This window comes from Phascolarctos cinereus, unplaced genomic scaffold (genome assembly GCF_003287225.1).
Source record: "Phascolarctos cinereus isolate Bilbo 61053 unplaced genomic scaffold, phaCin_HiC Scaffold_9;HRSCAF=440, whole genome shotgun sequence".
Classification (NCBI taxonomy): domain Eukaryota; kingdom Metazoa; phylum Chordata; class Mammalia; order Diprotodontia; family Phascolarctidae; genus Phascolarctos; species Phascolarctos cinereus.
Window position 1 is genome coordinate 65,923,576 of NW_027556402.1, and position 14,512 is coordinate 65,938,087.

Genomic DNA, 14,512 nt, shown 5'->3' on the forward strand with positions numbered 1-14,512 from the left:
GTGAAGTAGGAAATGGTATTATCATCCACCTTTTGCAGATGAGGAAACAGGCTGAGGGAATCAAGTGACTTATCTAAGGTCACGCAGCTAATAGTTATGGGTATCTAAGTCAGGATTCAGAGACAGACTGCTTGTTTGAACATGGAGTAAGAACTGTTCACTAGTAAGTACAAGATCTCCTTAATGCTCTTAAAAGGAGTTTTTCAAGAGGAAAGAAAATGATAAGGTTATTTCTCAGTCTGTCTTAAGACTTAAGAAAGCACTTCTTTTAACTTCTGGCAGGAAAATTATAGTCTATTTAGAAGATATTTGAATGATAGGATTTGAAGCAATCACAATGACGGGTGGACCTGTCATTAATTAGACTTTGGTCTGCAACTTTATAGCTGGAAGAGGCCTAAAGGCCCCTTGGTCCCGTCCAACCTTATAAGTGGAAACTGGGGCTCACGGATGGCGTCGCCTTGTGAAATACTGAATTTGCTCCTGCTTTCCCCGCAGAATCTGGCCTAAGGGACGACCACAGCGGGACGATGCAGGCACACGAGTTATTTCGATACTTTCGAATGCCAGAGCTCGGGGACTTCCGACAGTATATGCGCACTCTGCCAACAAACACGTTAATGGGCTTTGGAGCGTTTGCCGCACTCACGACTTTCTGGTATGCTACGAGACCCAAGGCTCTGAAACCACCGTGTGACCTCTCCATGCAGTCGGTGGAAGTGGAGGTGAGTTCTGGGTCAGGCTTGACTGCCGTCATCTATCACGTAGGGCGTGTACATGTCCATCTCAGGTTCCTCATCCAGTGAAGGTTGAGGCATAAGCCGTCATCCCCTGGTAGCGAGGGCCAAAACAGAGGCAAATATCTATCTGTTTATCTCTATCACTATCTATACATCTCTATTTCTACCTATCTATATCCCTATATCTCTATATCTCTATTTATCTCTATCTATGAATACATTTCTTTATGTGTCTCTAGCTTTATAGCTCTATATCTATGTGCCTCTACGTCTATCTCTAGATCTCTATATATCTATTCATCTCACTATTTTTATATGTCTATATCTCTATTCTATCTGTCTCTATTTCTGCCTCTTTATATCTATCTCCATTTCTGTATATGTCTGTATATCTATTCCTATCTATCTCTATCTCCATGTTTCTATATCTCTGTCTCTTGAAGGCTGTGGCTGCCCTGGGACAGGTCCAGTCTGCAGGACTTGGGAAGCCTTCCTAGGGTCAGAGATTCTGAGGTGGTAGGGACCTCCATCTTCTGTCTGGTCATCACTTACAGATAATAGAAGGGACCACAAAGAGAAGAAGCATCTCTAAGGAAAGGGGAAGGGGATAAGCATTTGTACAGTCCCTATTATGTGATGGGCACTTTGGAAAGATGTTCTCGTTTGATCCTCACAATAACCCTGGTAGGTAGGTGCTGCTGTAATCCCCATTTTACAGTCCAGGAAACTGAGCCTAAGGGAAGTTAAGTGACTTGCCCAGGGTCACACACCTAGTAAGTGTCTGAGGCTATATTTGAACTCAGCTCTTCTTGACTTCAGACTCCATGTTTTATCTACTGCACCACCTAGCTGTCTAATAAAGGTACGAAGGATACCAGTACTTGAACCCAAGCCCTTTTACTCCAAAACCCACTCTCTTTCTGCTGTATGACATGCTTCTCTTGGCCTTCTCTGTCACCTAGGAGCCCTTTGCTCCCTTCAGTGGGATTCTGGGATAAAACAGCCTGCTGGGGGAGCTTTCTATCTGGGTTCTCACTACAACAGAAATAGATACTGTATGTTGTAGGCATGTCTGACTTAAGCAGGATTTTTATCATGTTTCGGATGCTCAGAAATACTGATCCTCTTTCCTTGCCATGGAAACTACCCTTTCATCAAACTGGGGGCCTTGGTTCTGTCCTTTTCTGGCTCCCGTCTGCAGAGTCCCTTTTCCAGGGTCCCACAGTAATGATAAGCTTTAAGGTGTTTCTGAATCTGCAGCCGGATCTCTGTCTATTATACATATTGGCTTCCTGCTTTCCAGACTGCCCAAACATTGGGAGGAAAGAAGGGAGGAAATCAGCTCTGATTTTTGTGTTAAGTATAGATTGTATTTGGGCTTTAGCTCTGTATTCTGCATCCCTCTTGTCTTCACTTCCACCTCCACATTAAGATTTAACAATACTGATAACTTGGATAGTTGTATTGAGATTGAATTCAAACACAAGGGTCAAGATCAGACAACAATTGCTAGGATTGTAAAACCCCTTGTACAAATGATAGAAGGACAGAGCCACTGTGCAGGAGAAAAGCTGTTAATTTTTGACATCGGTGTCCCTCAAGCTAAGCAGAAGACCAGTGTGGGAACTAATAAAATCCTGGTCTGAGTAGGATAGCCTAATAGAACTCAACTCTTCTTTAAAAATTTACTTTATTCTGAACTTAATAAATAAAACAAGCATTCCCATAACAGAGTAGAATAGAAAAAAACTCTTGATTGTTAAAGTGAAACTTTAACAGTCTATTAAGAGCAACTTATCCTGACCCATACAAAGAAGGGAAAGGATAGTAACTCCAGTCTTGGGGAGGAAGGGAATACAGAATAGCTTTAATATCACTAAATCACTTGCAAATGACTACAAACATGGTAGGACTTTTTTGTTGCAGATGTAGTGAATGGTGTGGCTAGCAAATGCCTCCATTAAAAATTGCTGTAATTGCATTCAATTTTAGGACGGTGGCTCTTAACTTGGGGTCTGTGAGTATGTTTAGAAAAATATTTTGATAGCTGTATACCAGTCTAATCAGTGTTCTGATTATATTTTATGCATTTAAAGACATGATTCTGAGAAGTGCAAGGGCTTCCCCATACTACTAAGGTGGCCCATGATGGGGGAAAAAAAGTTTAAAATCTCTGCGCTATCTTATTAACCTGAATCAATCAGGTTCTTTTTTTTTTTTTTTGGCTAGGCAGTTGGGGTTAAGTGACTTGCCCAGGGTCACACAGCTAGTAAGTGTCAAGTGTCTGAGGCCGGATTTGAACTGAGGTCCTCCTGACTCCCAAGATCAGAGCTCTATCCACTACCTGAATCGATCAGGAAGCACTATTAGGCACCGATTAGGTACAGTGCTAGGGATTGGCAATACAAAGGCACCCGCAGATGATGGTAGATTGTGTTTTGGCCTTAGGTGAACATGAAGCTGCTTAAACACTATCAGAGCTCTTCTTCATGTATTTTTGTAAATTTTAGGTGGATATATGAGAAACTGGGGGGGGGAGAAATTAGCAAAAACTTGGAGTAATTCAATGATTTCATCAAGGATTTAATTCAGTGCCTGTGAGGGCCTGCTGTGAGGGAGCCAAGTTCATGACCCAGAATGTTGCTTATTTGTATCTCATTTGCAAACAAATGGATACAAAGTAACAACATTCCTTAACTTTTTTTGTCAGTCTGGTCTGGTAGCAGTCATGTTAACTTTCTCATTTGGCATGGTCATATCATTGCAAGACACTGGGTCTTTGGGTGGGGGGAGTCTGAAGGGAGGAACATTCCCAAAAAGACTTAGGCACTTACACTCAGAGCTTTAGTCTTGCACAGTCCAGAGTCTCATATTCGCCAGGAGGATGAGCCTTGCTTTGCAGTAAAGGTGTTGGGCATATTCAAATTGAGGACTAAAACGTAGACCCCAGCTAGGCAGCAGTTTAATCCTGTCACACTTATTTCCTCATCCTCTCAGTTTTAGTTGAATTAGAATTAATATAATTATCATTATCATTAGAATTGGTTGAATAATGCTTACACCATAAAAGCATATTGGAGCTTTCATATCCGTTCCCTCAGTTTGATGGTATGTTAATGCACAATCATTAGACTACTGCTGTATTAGATGGTTAAGAAAAATACTGAACCCACCCCACTGGTCCAAGGGCCTGGTGTTCAGCACATCAGGATGTCGCAGTTAGGGGAATGGTCAACATGTCAGCATTCATATTCGAAGGCTATGTGGATGAGCACAGACTGAGGAAGCCTGGGGATGGTGGTGGAGGAAGACCTGCAGGGTCAGATGAAGACCAGAAAAAGGAACATGAGGTTAAGGCAAGAGTCAGGTATTCTAGGGATGAAACGGAAAGATTGAGGTCAATCCCTGGTGGGCAGAAAGTTCAGGAAGGTTGCAGGTGCCATTAGCACAGGTGCAGAACAGCCCAGCAATTGGGGCAGCCACCCAAATAGGTGGAGGCATAGACTGCTGATTGGCAGTGAGAAGATGCAACAGCAGCTATGGGTGCTCCTCATAAACAGAGGAATCCTGGTGTTGAATAGGCTCCCTGGTCACTGAGACAGTAAAGGAGTAAGATGGGGGTGGATGCAGTCATCCAGGAAGTCATCTGTGCTATGCTGCCATGTATCCAGACTGAGGCAGATGGAGCTCAAGTGAGAGATGGTTCAAAACGTCAAGCAAGGTGGAACCCACTGTCTTCTGAGGCAGCACATACACTTTCCAGCAGTTTTCATTGTTAAGAGTTAACCAGTAAGCATTTATGAAGCACCTACTACACGCCAGGCTCTATGCTAATAAACACTGGGCAGGCAGGGAGAGGAAGGCAAAAATAATCCCTGGTGCAAGAGGAATATCCGTGTTCTCTTTGGCCCCAGGGGGCAGAACTAGGAGAGTACTGGGTAAGAGAGGCTTAATGTCAAGAAAAACTTCCTTCTCAGGTTCTATCTACGGTGTATGTGCGTGTGTGTGTGTGTGTGTGTGCCCTCTGCCATGTAGGTATGTATAATATGTACATATTTGTACAAATCTATGTGTATATGCATATTGATGGTACTCACACAGAGAGAAGAGGAACAGGAACCTGAGAAGGAAGTTTTTCTTGACATTAAGCCTAAACTTTCCTCTTCGCAGCTTTGAGCCCATTGCACTCCTGCTTTTCTGCCCCCTGGGGCCAAAGAGAACAAGAGTCATTCTTCTTGCATGGGGCAGCCTTTTGCCACTTGAAGACAGTTGTCCCGTTTTCCCTGATTTTCTCTAGTGTCAGGATCACAGACCTTTGAAGTGGCGCTGTCTCTCATGAAGTTAAGGTGCTCCACTTTCCTCGTTGCCCTCCTCTGGATGTTTGGTAGCCTTCTAAAATCTAGGTGTCAAGAACTGACCACAACCTTCTAGGTATAGTCTGACTCACAGAGGTTATTGCAGTATTGTCACCTCTCTGTTAGATTCCTGGCTGTTCTCTCCCACTACTGACTTACATCAAGCTTATATTCCCTAAAATTCCCAGGTCTTTTTCAAACAAACTGCTGTCTAGCCATGCCATCTTGTTGTTCAACCATTTTGGTCATGTCTGGTTCTGCAAGACCCAATTTGGGGTTTTCTTGGCAGATGCTAGAGTAGTTTGCTATTTCCTTCTCCAGCTCATTTTACAGGTGAGGAAACTGAGGTAAACAGGGTTTAGTGACTTGCCTAGATTAACATAGAAAGTATCCGAGGCCAGATTTGAACTCAGGAAGATGAGTCTACTTAATTCCAGACCCAGCGCTCTCTATCTACTGTGCTACCTAGCTGCCCTTTGCCATTTTGTACTTCAAAGTTTATCTTTTGGAATAGAATAAATGGGAGGGCAGGATAGGATTAAGGGAAATAGAGTTAGTTTTTCACAGCATGTCTGCTGTGGAAGTGTTTCGCATAACTGTGCATGTGTAACCTATATTGAGTTGCTTGCCTTTTTAATGAGAGTGGGTGGGGAGAGAGGAAGGGAGAAGATTTGAAACCTAAAGTTTTAAAAATATATGTTTAAAAAAATGTTTTCACATGCTACTGGGAAATAAGAAATACAGGAAATGGGGTACAGAAGTCTGTCCTGCCCTACAGGAAAATAGAAGGAGAAGGGGGGAAGAGATAGAAGAGAGGACAGACTAGGGGAAGGGATATTCAGAATGCATGCCATCTTGGGGTGGGGGGAGGAACGAGATGGGGTGAAAATTTGAAACTCAAAATCTTGTGGAAGTAAATATTGAAAACTGAAAATAAATAAATTTATATAAAAAAATAAAATACTCCAAAGTTTATCTTTTGAAGCCAAGTGTAAGACTTTACATGTATCCCTGTTAGATTTCATCTTTTTTTTCCATTTCAGTCCAATGTTCTGGCCTATCAAGATCTTCTAGGCTGTATCTCTCCATTTTTCCCCACAAGAATAGCATGAGATGCTTCATGCTTTGTTAATATGTAGGTCAACCATATCTACAGCATTCTCCTTGTGTGCCAATTAAGTAACCCTATCAAAAAAAGGTTTAAGGTTAGTCTGTAATGATTGTTCTTAGTGAAGCCATACTCTTTGTAATCATTGCTTTCTTTTTCTAAATGTTCACTAACCAACTCTTTTAATAAGATGTCTAGAGTTTTTCTGGGAATCAAAGTTAATTTCACTGCCCTTATAAATTTGCAGGCTCTGTTCTTTTCCTTTTTATGAAAATTAGGACAAAATTTGTTCTCTTAATTTCTTCATAGTTATCTTGTTTATTACTCTCTTAGTCCCCTTCTGTCTTTTCCAGTCCTTGGAAATGAAAACAGAAGGCAAGGAAGGAGTAATTCATTCTCCCCTCTCTTTGTCATCCATGTTGTCACTATTTTTATGGAACCATGACCATACTTTTTAAATCCAAACATCAGTAATTTCACACACTACACCACTCCTCATTGAACTCTTCCTTATGGCAAAAACCCAGCAAATAATCAAAAACATCCAATGTAAATGACCCTGTCTAAAAATGTACACAATATTCTGTTCTGATAGCCAGCCCCCTGGCTGTTTGCTGTAAAGATTTTTAAATTATCTGTTCTCTTTGGATTTCATTGGTTTTTTAAAATTTCTTAAAGTGCAACTTTCTTTTAGTGATCTTTTCATGCACATTGTTGTTGTCCTTTATATGTTATCCATTACTTTATCATGTCATTAGTATATCATATTTTTTACAAGCATTCCCTGTTTGATGGACACTCAATACTGTTTTTTAGCTATCTCAGTATATTTGATTTCCTTTGTAATCCTATGCATTTAGTTTTAATGCAATTAAAAGCATGAATCTGAAAAGAGGTCCATAGGCTTCACCAGACAGCCAAATGGGCCCAGGACCCAAAGAAATGTTAAGAGCCCCTGTCTTAGAATTTCATTTTTTTTTTTAGGCAATTGGGGTTAAGTGACTTGCCCAGAGTCACACATCTAGTAAGTGTCAAGTGTTTGGTCTCAGGCCGGATTTGAACTCAGGTCCTCCTGACTTCAGGGCCGGTGCTCTATCCACTGCGCCACCTAGCTGCCCCATTAGAATTTCTTTTTTGAGAGTTTCCTATCCCCCATCCATTCCTGGACCGACTTCCCCTGGGAGAATTTTGGTACATGAGATTACAGTCATCCGTCCTGTAATGCTCATAAAATCTAGGCTGCATGTCAGATTCTGTCCAGCTTTCCTCTCCATTTCTATCACAGATTCTAAGATGGCAGGGGTCTGCTTTTCCTTTTGGTGAGAATAAGATCCAAAATGGAATTTTCCCTTAGTGGCTCTTCCTTCTTTTTGAAGGAGGAAAATATCATTAAAGCAAGTCAAGAACTTATTCGTGGTTTTGGTTTTAGTAGAGAATGAGCTCCAGCTGCTATCCAGGTAATAGAGGTCCCTCATCTCTCCTCTGCGCCAGGCTTGTGATGTTTCACAGACTTATCTATTTCCTCTTTCTTCTAAGTGATCTGTTGTATTCACTAATGACTCTGACAGTGTACATGATGTGAATGATCTGGCTTAGATGAATATTACCATAAGCTTTTTGTAAACTAAGTCTCTAACTCTTTCTCTCTCTCTCATATATACATATATATATACACATATATATATATATATATATATATATATATATATATATACATATATATAATTATCTCCCTCTCACTGATTTTGTGTGGTAGTACTGTGTATAACCTTCAGTTGTCCTCTGTAATATTTTGTGGCTGAATTTGTGCTTCCTAAGACTCTAATAGACCAATAGACTATTTGAAAAGGTCACATGATTTATCCTTTCTTATAATTTGTGCTAATGCTGACCTTTGCTCTATTTGGTGACCAGACAGCTTCATTGGTGGTGACCTTCCTCTCAGTTGTTTCTTGCCAGTTAAGTTAAGAGGAATGCTTTGTTCTTAGACCTTTCAGATCTCTTTTTAAGAAATTATTCATGATATATAGATGTGAGGCTTCCAGGTAGTTTATAGCTTTTGACCTTTTTCAATTCCTTTTTTAACCTTGAGCCATATCGTTCCCCATCTTCATGCAGTGAAGTCACCAGGTATCAAGTTATACACTGAATTAGTTTGGAGAACCCTGTTAGTTCACTCAGAGAATTTCTCTACTTCATCTTCTAACACATGTCAGTGTAATTTACACTGTAAATTTCTTTGTGATTGTCTCCTTTCCTGTGTTTATCATGCGCATTGAAAGCACCAATGACAGAGTTAGTTTCCAATGAAATGTTTCTTGCTGCCCATGGTCACATAATGAAGCTTTCTCTTTCCAAGGTGAACCTGTTAGCCATCCTCTTGCTTAAACTTTTGTCCTTTTAGCATAATTTCTAATGAGAATGCCAATATGGAAGTCATTAATTTGCTCCAGTAGTCGATCATCTTGTTTGATTTTTTTTAAACAGATACCACATTTAGAAGATCAGTAGCTCAGTAAATGTAGGTGGTCCAACAGTGGATTTTTAGTGGAGATGGGTGAGTGGGTTAAGTAATAGTGAGGCTGTAGAGAAGGCACCAAGGTGACATTTTTGCAAGATAAATATTTGAGGTAGAGAGGAAGGAAATTTTTTTTGAAACAGTTAATGGAGTTGTAAGGACTTAGTTAAATCCACAGTTGTTTTAAACATCCTAGGTGAAGAGATTGCCAGGTAGGAAAATTGTCCAGGGTTTCAAAGCTTTCTGGAAAGTTGATATAGGGTAGTGATCAGGTTAAGTAAAGTTCTTCTCCCTCTGAGACTCCCAGTTCAGGAGGCTCAGGTTTAATAGCATGACACTCATAACCTGAGACTAGGCCAGCTGATCTTTCCCGAGCACCCTTTGTTTAGACCTGTGACTTGACCTTGTTTCTGTCATAAGCCTGTATTGTCTAATGTACAAAACCAGTTCATGAGCACAGCTCATCTTGCACAGCAGAGTTGTGAAACTTCCATGGCAGCGAAACCCTGGGTTTTACACAAAACACAGGAGACCCTGGCTGCAGGAGAAGGAACTAGGTGGAGGGACACACATTAACAGTGGCTTCTTTCACCGTCTAGATTCTATGCTTCAAAAATGTGAGCATATACAAAATGTGGCGCAGGCTTAGGAAGAACACCCTCACCAAACTTTAAATTTGTGACTGGTGCACAAAACATGCAGCTACCCACAGCTGTTCTGGGGTGAAGTGGGAGTCTTGAATGCCGTACAGATAGACAAGGGTGGTTTAGAATGGGCTTAGTGATAGAGGGAAGCAATTTTGAGGGAGAACTTCAAGGTCGGGAGGAACTGTGATTAGAGAAGGTTTTGATTAAAGTAGGTTGGGTTATGGTGGAGACCAACTGGTGACATCAGAAGAATACTTAGAAATGTTTCCTACATCTCCTCAGGTATAGGTTCTGTGCCTCTTCTCTCATAAGGTCGTAGACTTAGAGCAAGAGAGGATGAAGGAAGCCATCAAGCCAAACTCCCTCATTTTATAGATGGAGAAACTGAGATCCAGAGAGGGTCCTTGCTGAGGTCACACAGTTAGTAAGCCAAAGAGGGATTCAAACCCCGGGTCTTCCTCCCTCCCAAGTCCCATTCACTGTCCCTTTGGGCCAGACTCCAGGAAAGGCAGCAGCCAACTCTTAATTATTCATCTTCTCTATTGGGGCCAGGCTGTCCTCCCAAAGCCTGTGCCATTATACAGAAGAGCAGCAAAGACGTGAATGCCCTGGGACCTCTGGCCCAGACACACCAGAGACCCTGAGGGAAGGCTCAGAAGGTACTTATTGGCCAGGATCTTGTTATTGTTCCTGGACATCTCCAGCATCCTGCAGGAGACTCTTCCTAGCATGGACCCCCAGCGAAAGCCACCTAGATAACCAACTGTTCTCTCCTTCTGGCTCTTTTGCTTACACTCCCAATAATGTAGCAGGACAGCGGGAAGTCCAATTTAGCTCCTGTTTCTGGGCCAGTGTTTCTAATCTGCTTTATATAGTCTTGGCTGCAGGAAGCCTTGGTATGGGAAAGAGGCCAGTACCCTGCCCTGGTTGGGTTCAAATAATAGGATCTAAAGTTAAATAAAAGGGACTTTGAAGATTTTCTAGTCCAGGTGTTCTTAACATTTCTTATGTCCAGGACTCCTTTGCCAAACTGGTGAAGCCTATGGACCGTGTTTTTAGATGCATAAAGTAAAATACATATGATTACAAAGGAAGCCAAGGGTTGATGAAGATAAAGATGTAAAATTTTTTTTCCATCCAAATTCATAGGGCCACTCCCCTAAAATTTTACCCGTTGACCTCAGGTTAAGAACTGCTTGAGTCCAGTTTCTTCAAGTGGAGAAATTTGTACAAGGTTACATAGGTTAGGAAGTTGAAAACCCAGATCTTGTGTCTGAAGGGCCAGGACTCTTCCCACTTACACCAGGAGGGCTCATTGGCAATAGTTTCATCTTCTCAGCCACCCCATGGATCAACTGCCCTGCCTTCCTGATGGTGGCAACAAAAACCGCTGTTGAGAATAGTTCAGGTAGTAGGGAATCAGAGCCTGGACTTAGGTTGGGGTAAGAATGGAAAGGAAGGGAGAGATGGAAGAAGAGTATGCCAGGCCTCCCTCTCCCTAGTGACTCACTGAGTATACTTAATAAATGTTAGGTACTTAATACATGGTAGGTACATAATAAATGGTAAGTACTTAATAAATATTGAATTGAATGAACACATTCCTGAGGATCTTTTATGAAAGATAAATTAACCTGTGTGAAGCAACATGGAAGCCTAGATTTTTGACAGTGGGGGAGCTGCTTTTTACTTTAAAGAAAAGTCTGGCAAGGGATTAACTTGTTTAAAATGTATGTATAAATATTTATTATAAATGTAAAGTTAAGTACTTTAACCCATTTAGGAGAACTTTTAAATGTTAATGACAAAATTTCTCAAAATCTTGTGGAGTGACTTCTTAACTATTTAAACTGGAACTCATTGGAAACCTTCTGGAATGGCTTTTTTAATAGCGTATTGTGAAACCTGTCTGGGAAGATGCATAAAGCATAACTATAGAGTAAATGACAAATTTGACGTCAGTAGGAAAAGAAATATTTCCTGTCCTTGAAATTTAGGACTAACCCAAATGCTGACTTTAGGGTTTAGGAGTCTGTAAAAACAAAAAATTAAGAGTTGTTTGTTTGCATTACAAAAGGATTCACCTCAGGGGTTCTAGTCCAACTGCCAGAGTAGGAAGATAAGTCTTTTTGAATTCACTGTAAATTTAGGGGAAAGGTGAAGGTTAGGATTGATTTTAGACAAGTTCAGTTGATGCAACTTTTCAGAAACACGTGCTGTATAAGGTGTACACAAATAGCAAATACATCATGGAATTCTAGAGAAAGAGCTGGAAGGAAACTGAAGTGTGCGAAAGTGTCAAATCACATCAGAAGTAAAAGTTCAGAGATAGAATTTGAACCTAGGTCTTTGACATCAGTGCCAGTGTCCTTTCCACTCTGCCATGCCAGCAGCTGAGTTACACTCTCTAAATTGGCTTTAGAAGGCAGTCTCAACTGATGTACAAAGTGCAAAAATGATCCGTTTAACGCTTCTGCTCCCGAAGCAAGTCTCAACCTTAGACCAATGGTGTGGGGAGGGAAGATGTACAGTTCTTGCCCTATTATCAAGAGCTAGGATGCTCTGAATGAGTTAAGATCCTTGCTCTGGCATATACATGAGTCTCTGGGTTTTGTTGTGCCCAAACTCCATGAATGGGCAGGGGTGGGGTGGGGTGGGAGGGTACACTGCCTTACTCAGATAGAGTGGTCTGTAGGGAGGAGGAAGAACAGATGCCTCAACAGAAATGCTTGCTCTGTTACCTTTCAAAGCAAGTGCTTGGATATATGAATCGGGTTGTTCTTTGGGACAACAGGTGGAAAACAAATAGACCTTCAAAGACCCTCAAGGCAGAGAGAGTTGGGAAATCAAAGATTGAGTCGGGATCAGTAAAGGTAGAAACCCAATCTTCAAAAACATTTAATATTTAAGGGATTTTTCCACTGGAGTCCTGACTATGAGTTGTTGGTTTTTTTCTTCAGATGCCTATAATGGAGAGGTATTTCTGGGTTCTTGGGCTATCCCATCAAAATGTGGGCTAATCCTACCAAGCTGGAAAGACTTAACCGACATGTCCTCTAATGAGGATTTTCCCCCTTTTTTGTTGTTTTGTTTTATTGATACTCTTCCTTTTTTTTAAAAAAAATAATCACTGTCTGTTTTCAATCCCCATTGAATGCTCCCTTGGAACAAATGAGTACAATCAAGCAAATGCAAGTCAACACATCAACTTTGTTGACAACTTTTCTTTCTTTCTCTGCCAAATTGGCAGAGTGATGGAAATCATAAGTAACTTGAAATAAGTGACTTTCTTGGGATCTTTCTTCAAGTCCAGTTACAAGTATAAATTGGCCTGAAGAATGAATATGCTACTAAATGTAATCGTTATGTCCTTCCCTTCTATCTGCCCTTTTCATTTCTTCTGACTTCCCTGGTAAAAAAAAAAAAAGATTGATTTGAGCAATGCAGTGTATTAGGCTGTGATGCGATCATAGGACTGGTCCAAAAACAGGAAAAGAAAGGCTGAAAGCCAAATTTCAGGATTGTGGTTGATCTCTGAGATTAATTCATTATAGCTTGTGTCACATGGTCAGATTTAATAGCTGGATTCTAGATCTCATTGCCCTCAGTTCCTCATTAGAACATAAGAATGTTGCACTAGGTGATCTGTGAGGTCACTTTTCAGTTCCCATTAATTCTGTGATCCCGTTTACCTGCCACACTCACCAAATGTCTGTATTTTAAAAGCGTCATCACTGTCATCACTCACGAAGCATTTCAGTGAGAAGTGACGGTGCCCAGTGCGAGAGAGGGATGAATGTAGGAAGTGCGCAAGATAGGCTCTTATGGTTGGTCATAGGTTGGGTCTCCGGGTCTGAAGCTCATCTTCTCAAAGCCCCTTCCCATTCCAGAATGGTGTGGTTCTGTATTGAGAAGTAGGCTTTGGCCTCCTTTGGGATATACAGAATGAAGGGCAGAGGTGAGGGCTTATGCCGCTCACCCCTAGGACCCTGGCTTGGAGTGCTGGAGGGGTGGTGCTGTGGCCTTTTTGGAAATAGAAGTTCTGTGGGAAGAGGAGGGAGATCGTGAGATCACAAGTCTGGAGCTATAAGGAACCTCAGAGATCTTCTGGTCTAACCTCATTTTATAGCTGAGGAAACTGAGGCCCAGAGAGACAAAGTGATTTGCCCAGAGTTACTTATACAGGTACCAAGTGCCAAAATTTGAATCAGAATTCTCTTAGCTCCAAATCTTTGTACCATGTGGTATTGAAATTAAAGTTGGGTGAAAGGAAATTAGAGGCAGCTAGGTATCATAATGGATAGAACACTGGATTTGGAGTCAGGAGTTGAGTCTTGAGTGTGGCCCTGGGCAAGTCACTTAACCCCTATTTGCCTCAGTTTTCTCATCTGCAAAATAGGTATAATAGCAAGATCTACCCGAGGATCAAATGAGTTGACATGTAAAGCATTTTTCAAATCTTAATATGCTATGTAATGTTAGATCTGATTTAGGAAAGCCATCCTGAGATGCCTTTATGACCAGCAAAGAAAGCTCTTGGTTAGTTATATGAAGCTATGACTTGTATATGTGTTACCCCATAAGGACCTGTGGCATTGGTGAATGTGTCATGGGAGAGGAGTCCTAGGAACAGGCCAAGGAACTCTGGCTGATTGCACTTTTCTTTTCTTTCTTTCTTTCTTTCTTTTTTTTTTCTTTGGTCTAGGCAGTGGGGTTAAGTGACTTGCCCAGGGTCACACAGCTAGTGAGTATTATGTGTCTGCGGCTGGATTTGAACTCAGGTCCTCCCGAATCCAGGGCCAGTGCTTTATCCACTGTGCCACCTAGCTGTCCCCTGTTTGTACTTTTCTACTGAAGTCATTTGTCAGTTTAGAAGAGAGTGGGCATGAAATGATGCTATAAAAGAAAAATAATCAAATGCCCTCAACTAGCTTGCTCCTGAGATACGTCTTTACTTTGTAACTAGCTCTAATTGTATCCTGTGCCACAAAGAAATATTCTTTGACCTTCAGGGTTTACAGAGGGTTTCCACACTTTGATCTTTCTACCAAGGTATAAGGCTCAGACCATATCCTGAGTCACAGAATTTGAATTCAAGGAGAGAGGGGTGACAATTGAATTTTATGGGGAATGGAAGCTTATGA

At 41.3% G+C, this 14,512-nt stretch overlaps 1 protein-coding gene across 2 annotated transcripts in view; it reads left to right on the plus strand.

Moving 5' to 3' along the window:
• The first annotated feature begins 498 nt into the window (after positions 1 to 498).
• Positions 499 to 14,512, plus strand: part of ACSL1 (acyl-CoA synthetase long chain family member 1) — a 59,660-nt gene continuing 45,646 nt past the window's right edge. For both annotated transcript variants that reach the window (XM_021007592.2, XM_021007593.2), the window contains exon 1: positions 499 to 725. In XM_021007592.2, coding sequence (XP_020863251.1) covers positions 531 to 725 — 195 coding nt within the window. In that variant the 5' untranslated portion in view covers positions 499 to 530. The remainder of the gene's footprint in view (positions 726 to 14,512) is intronic.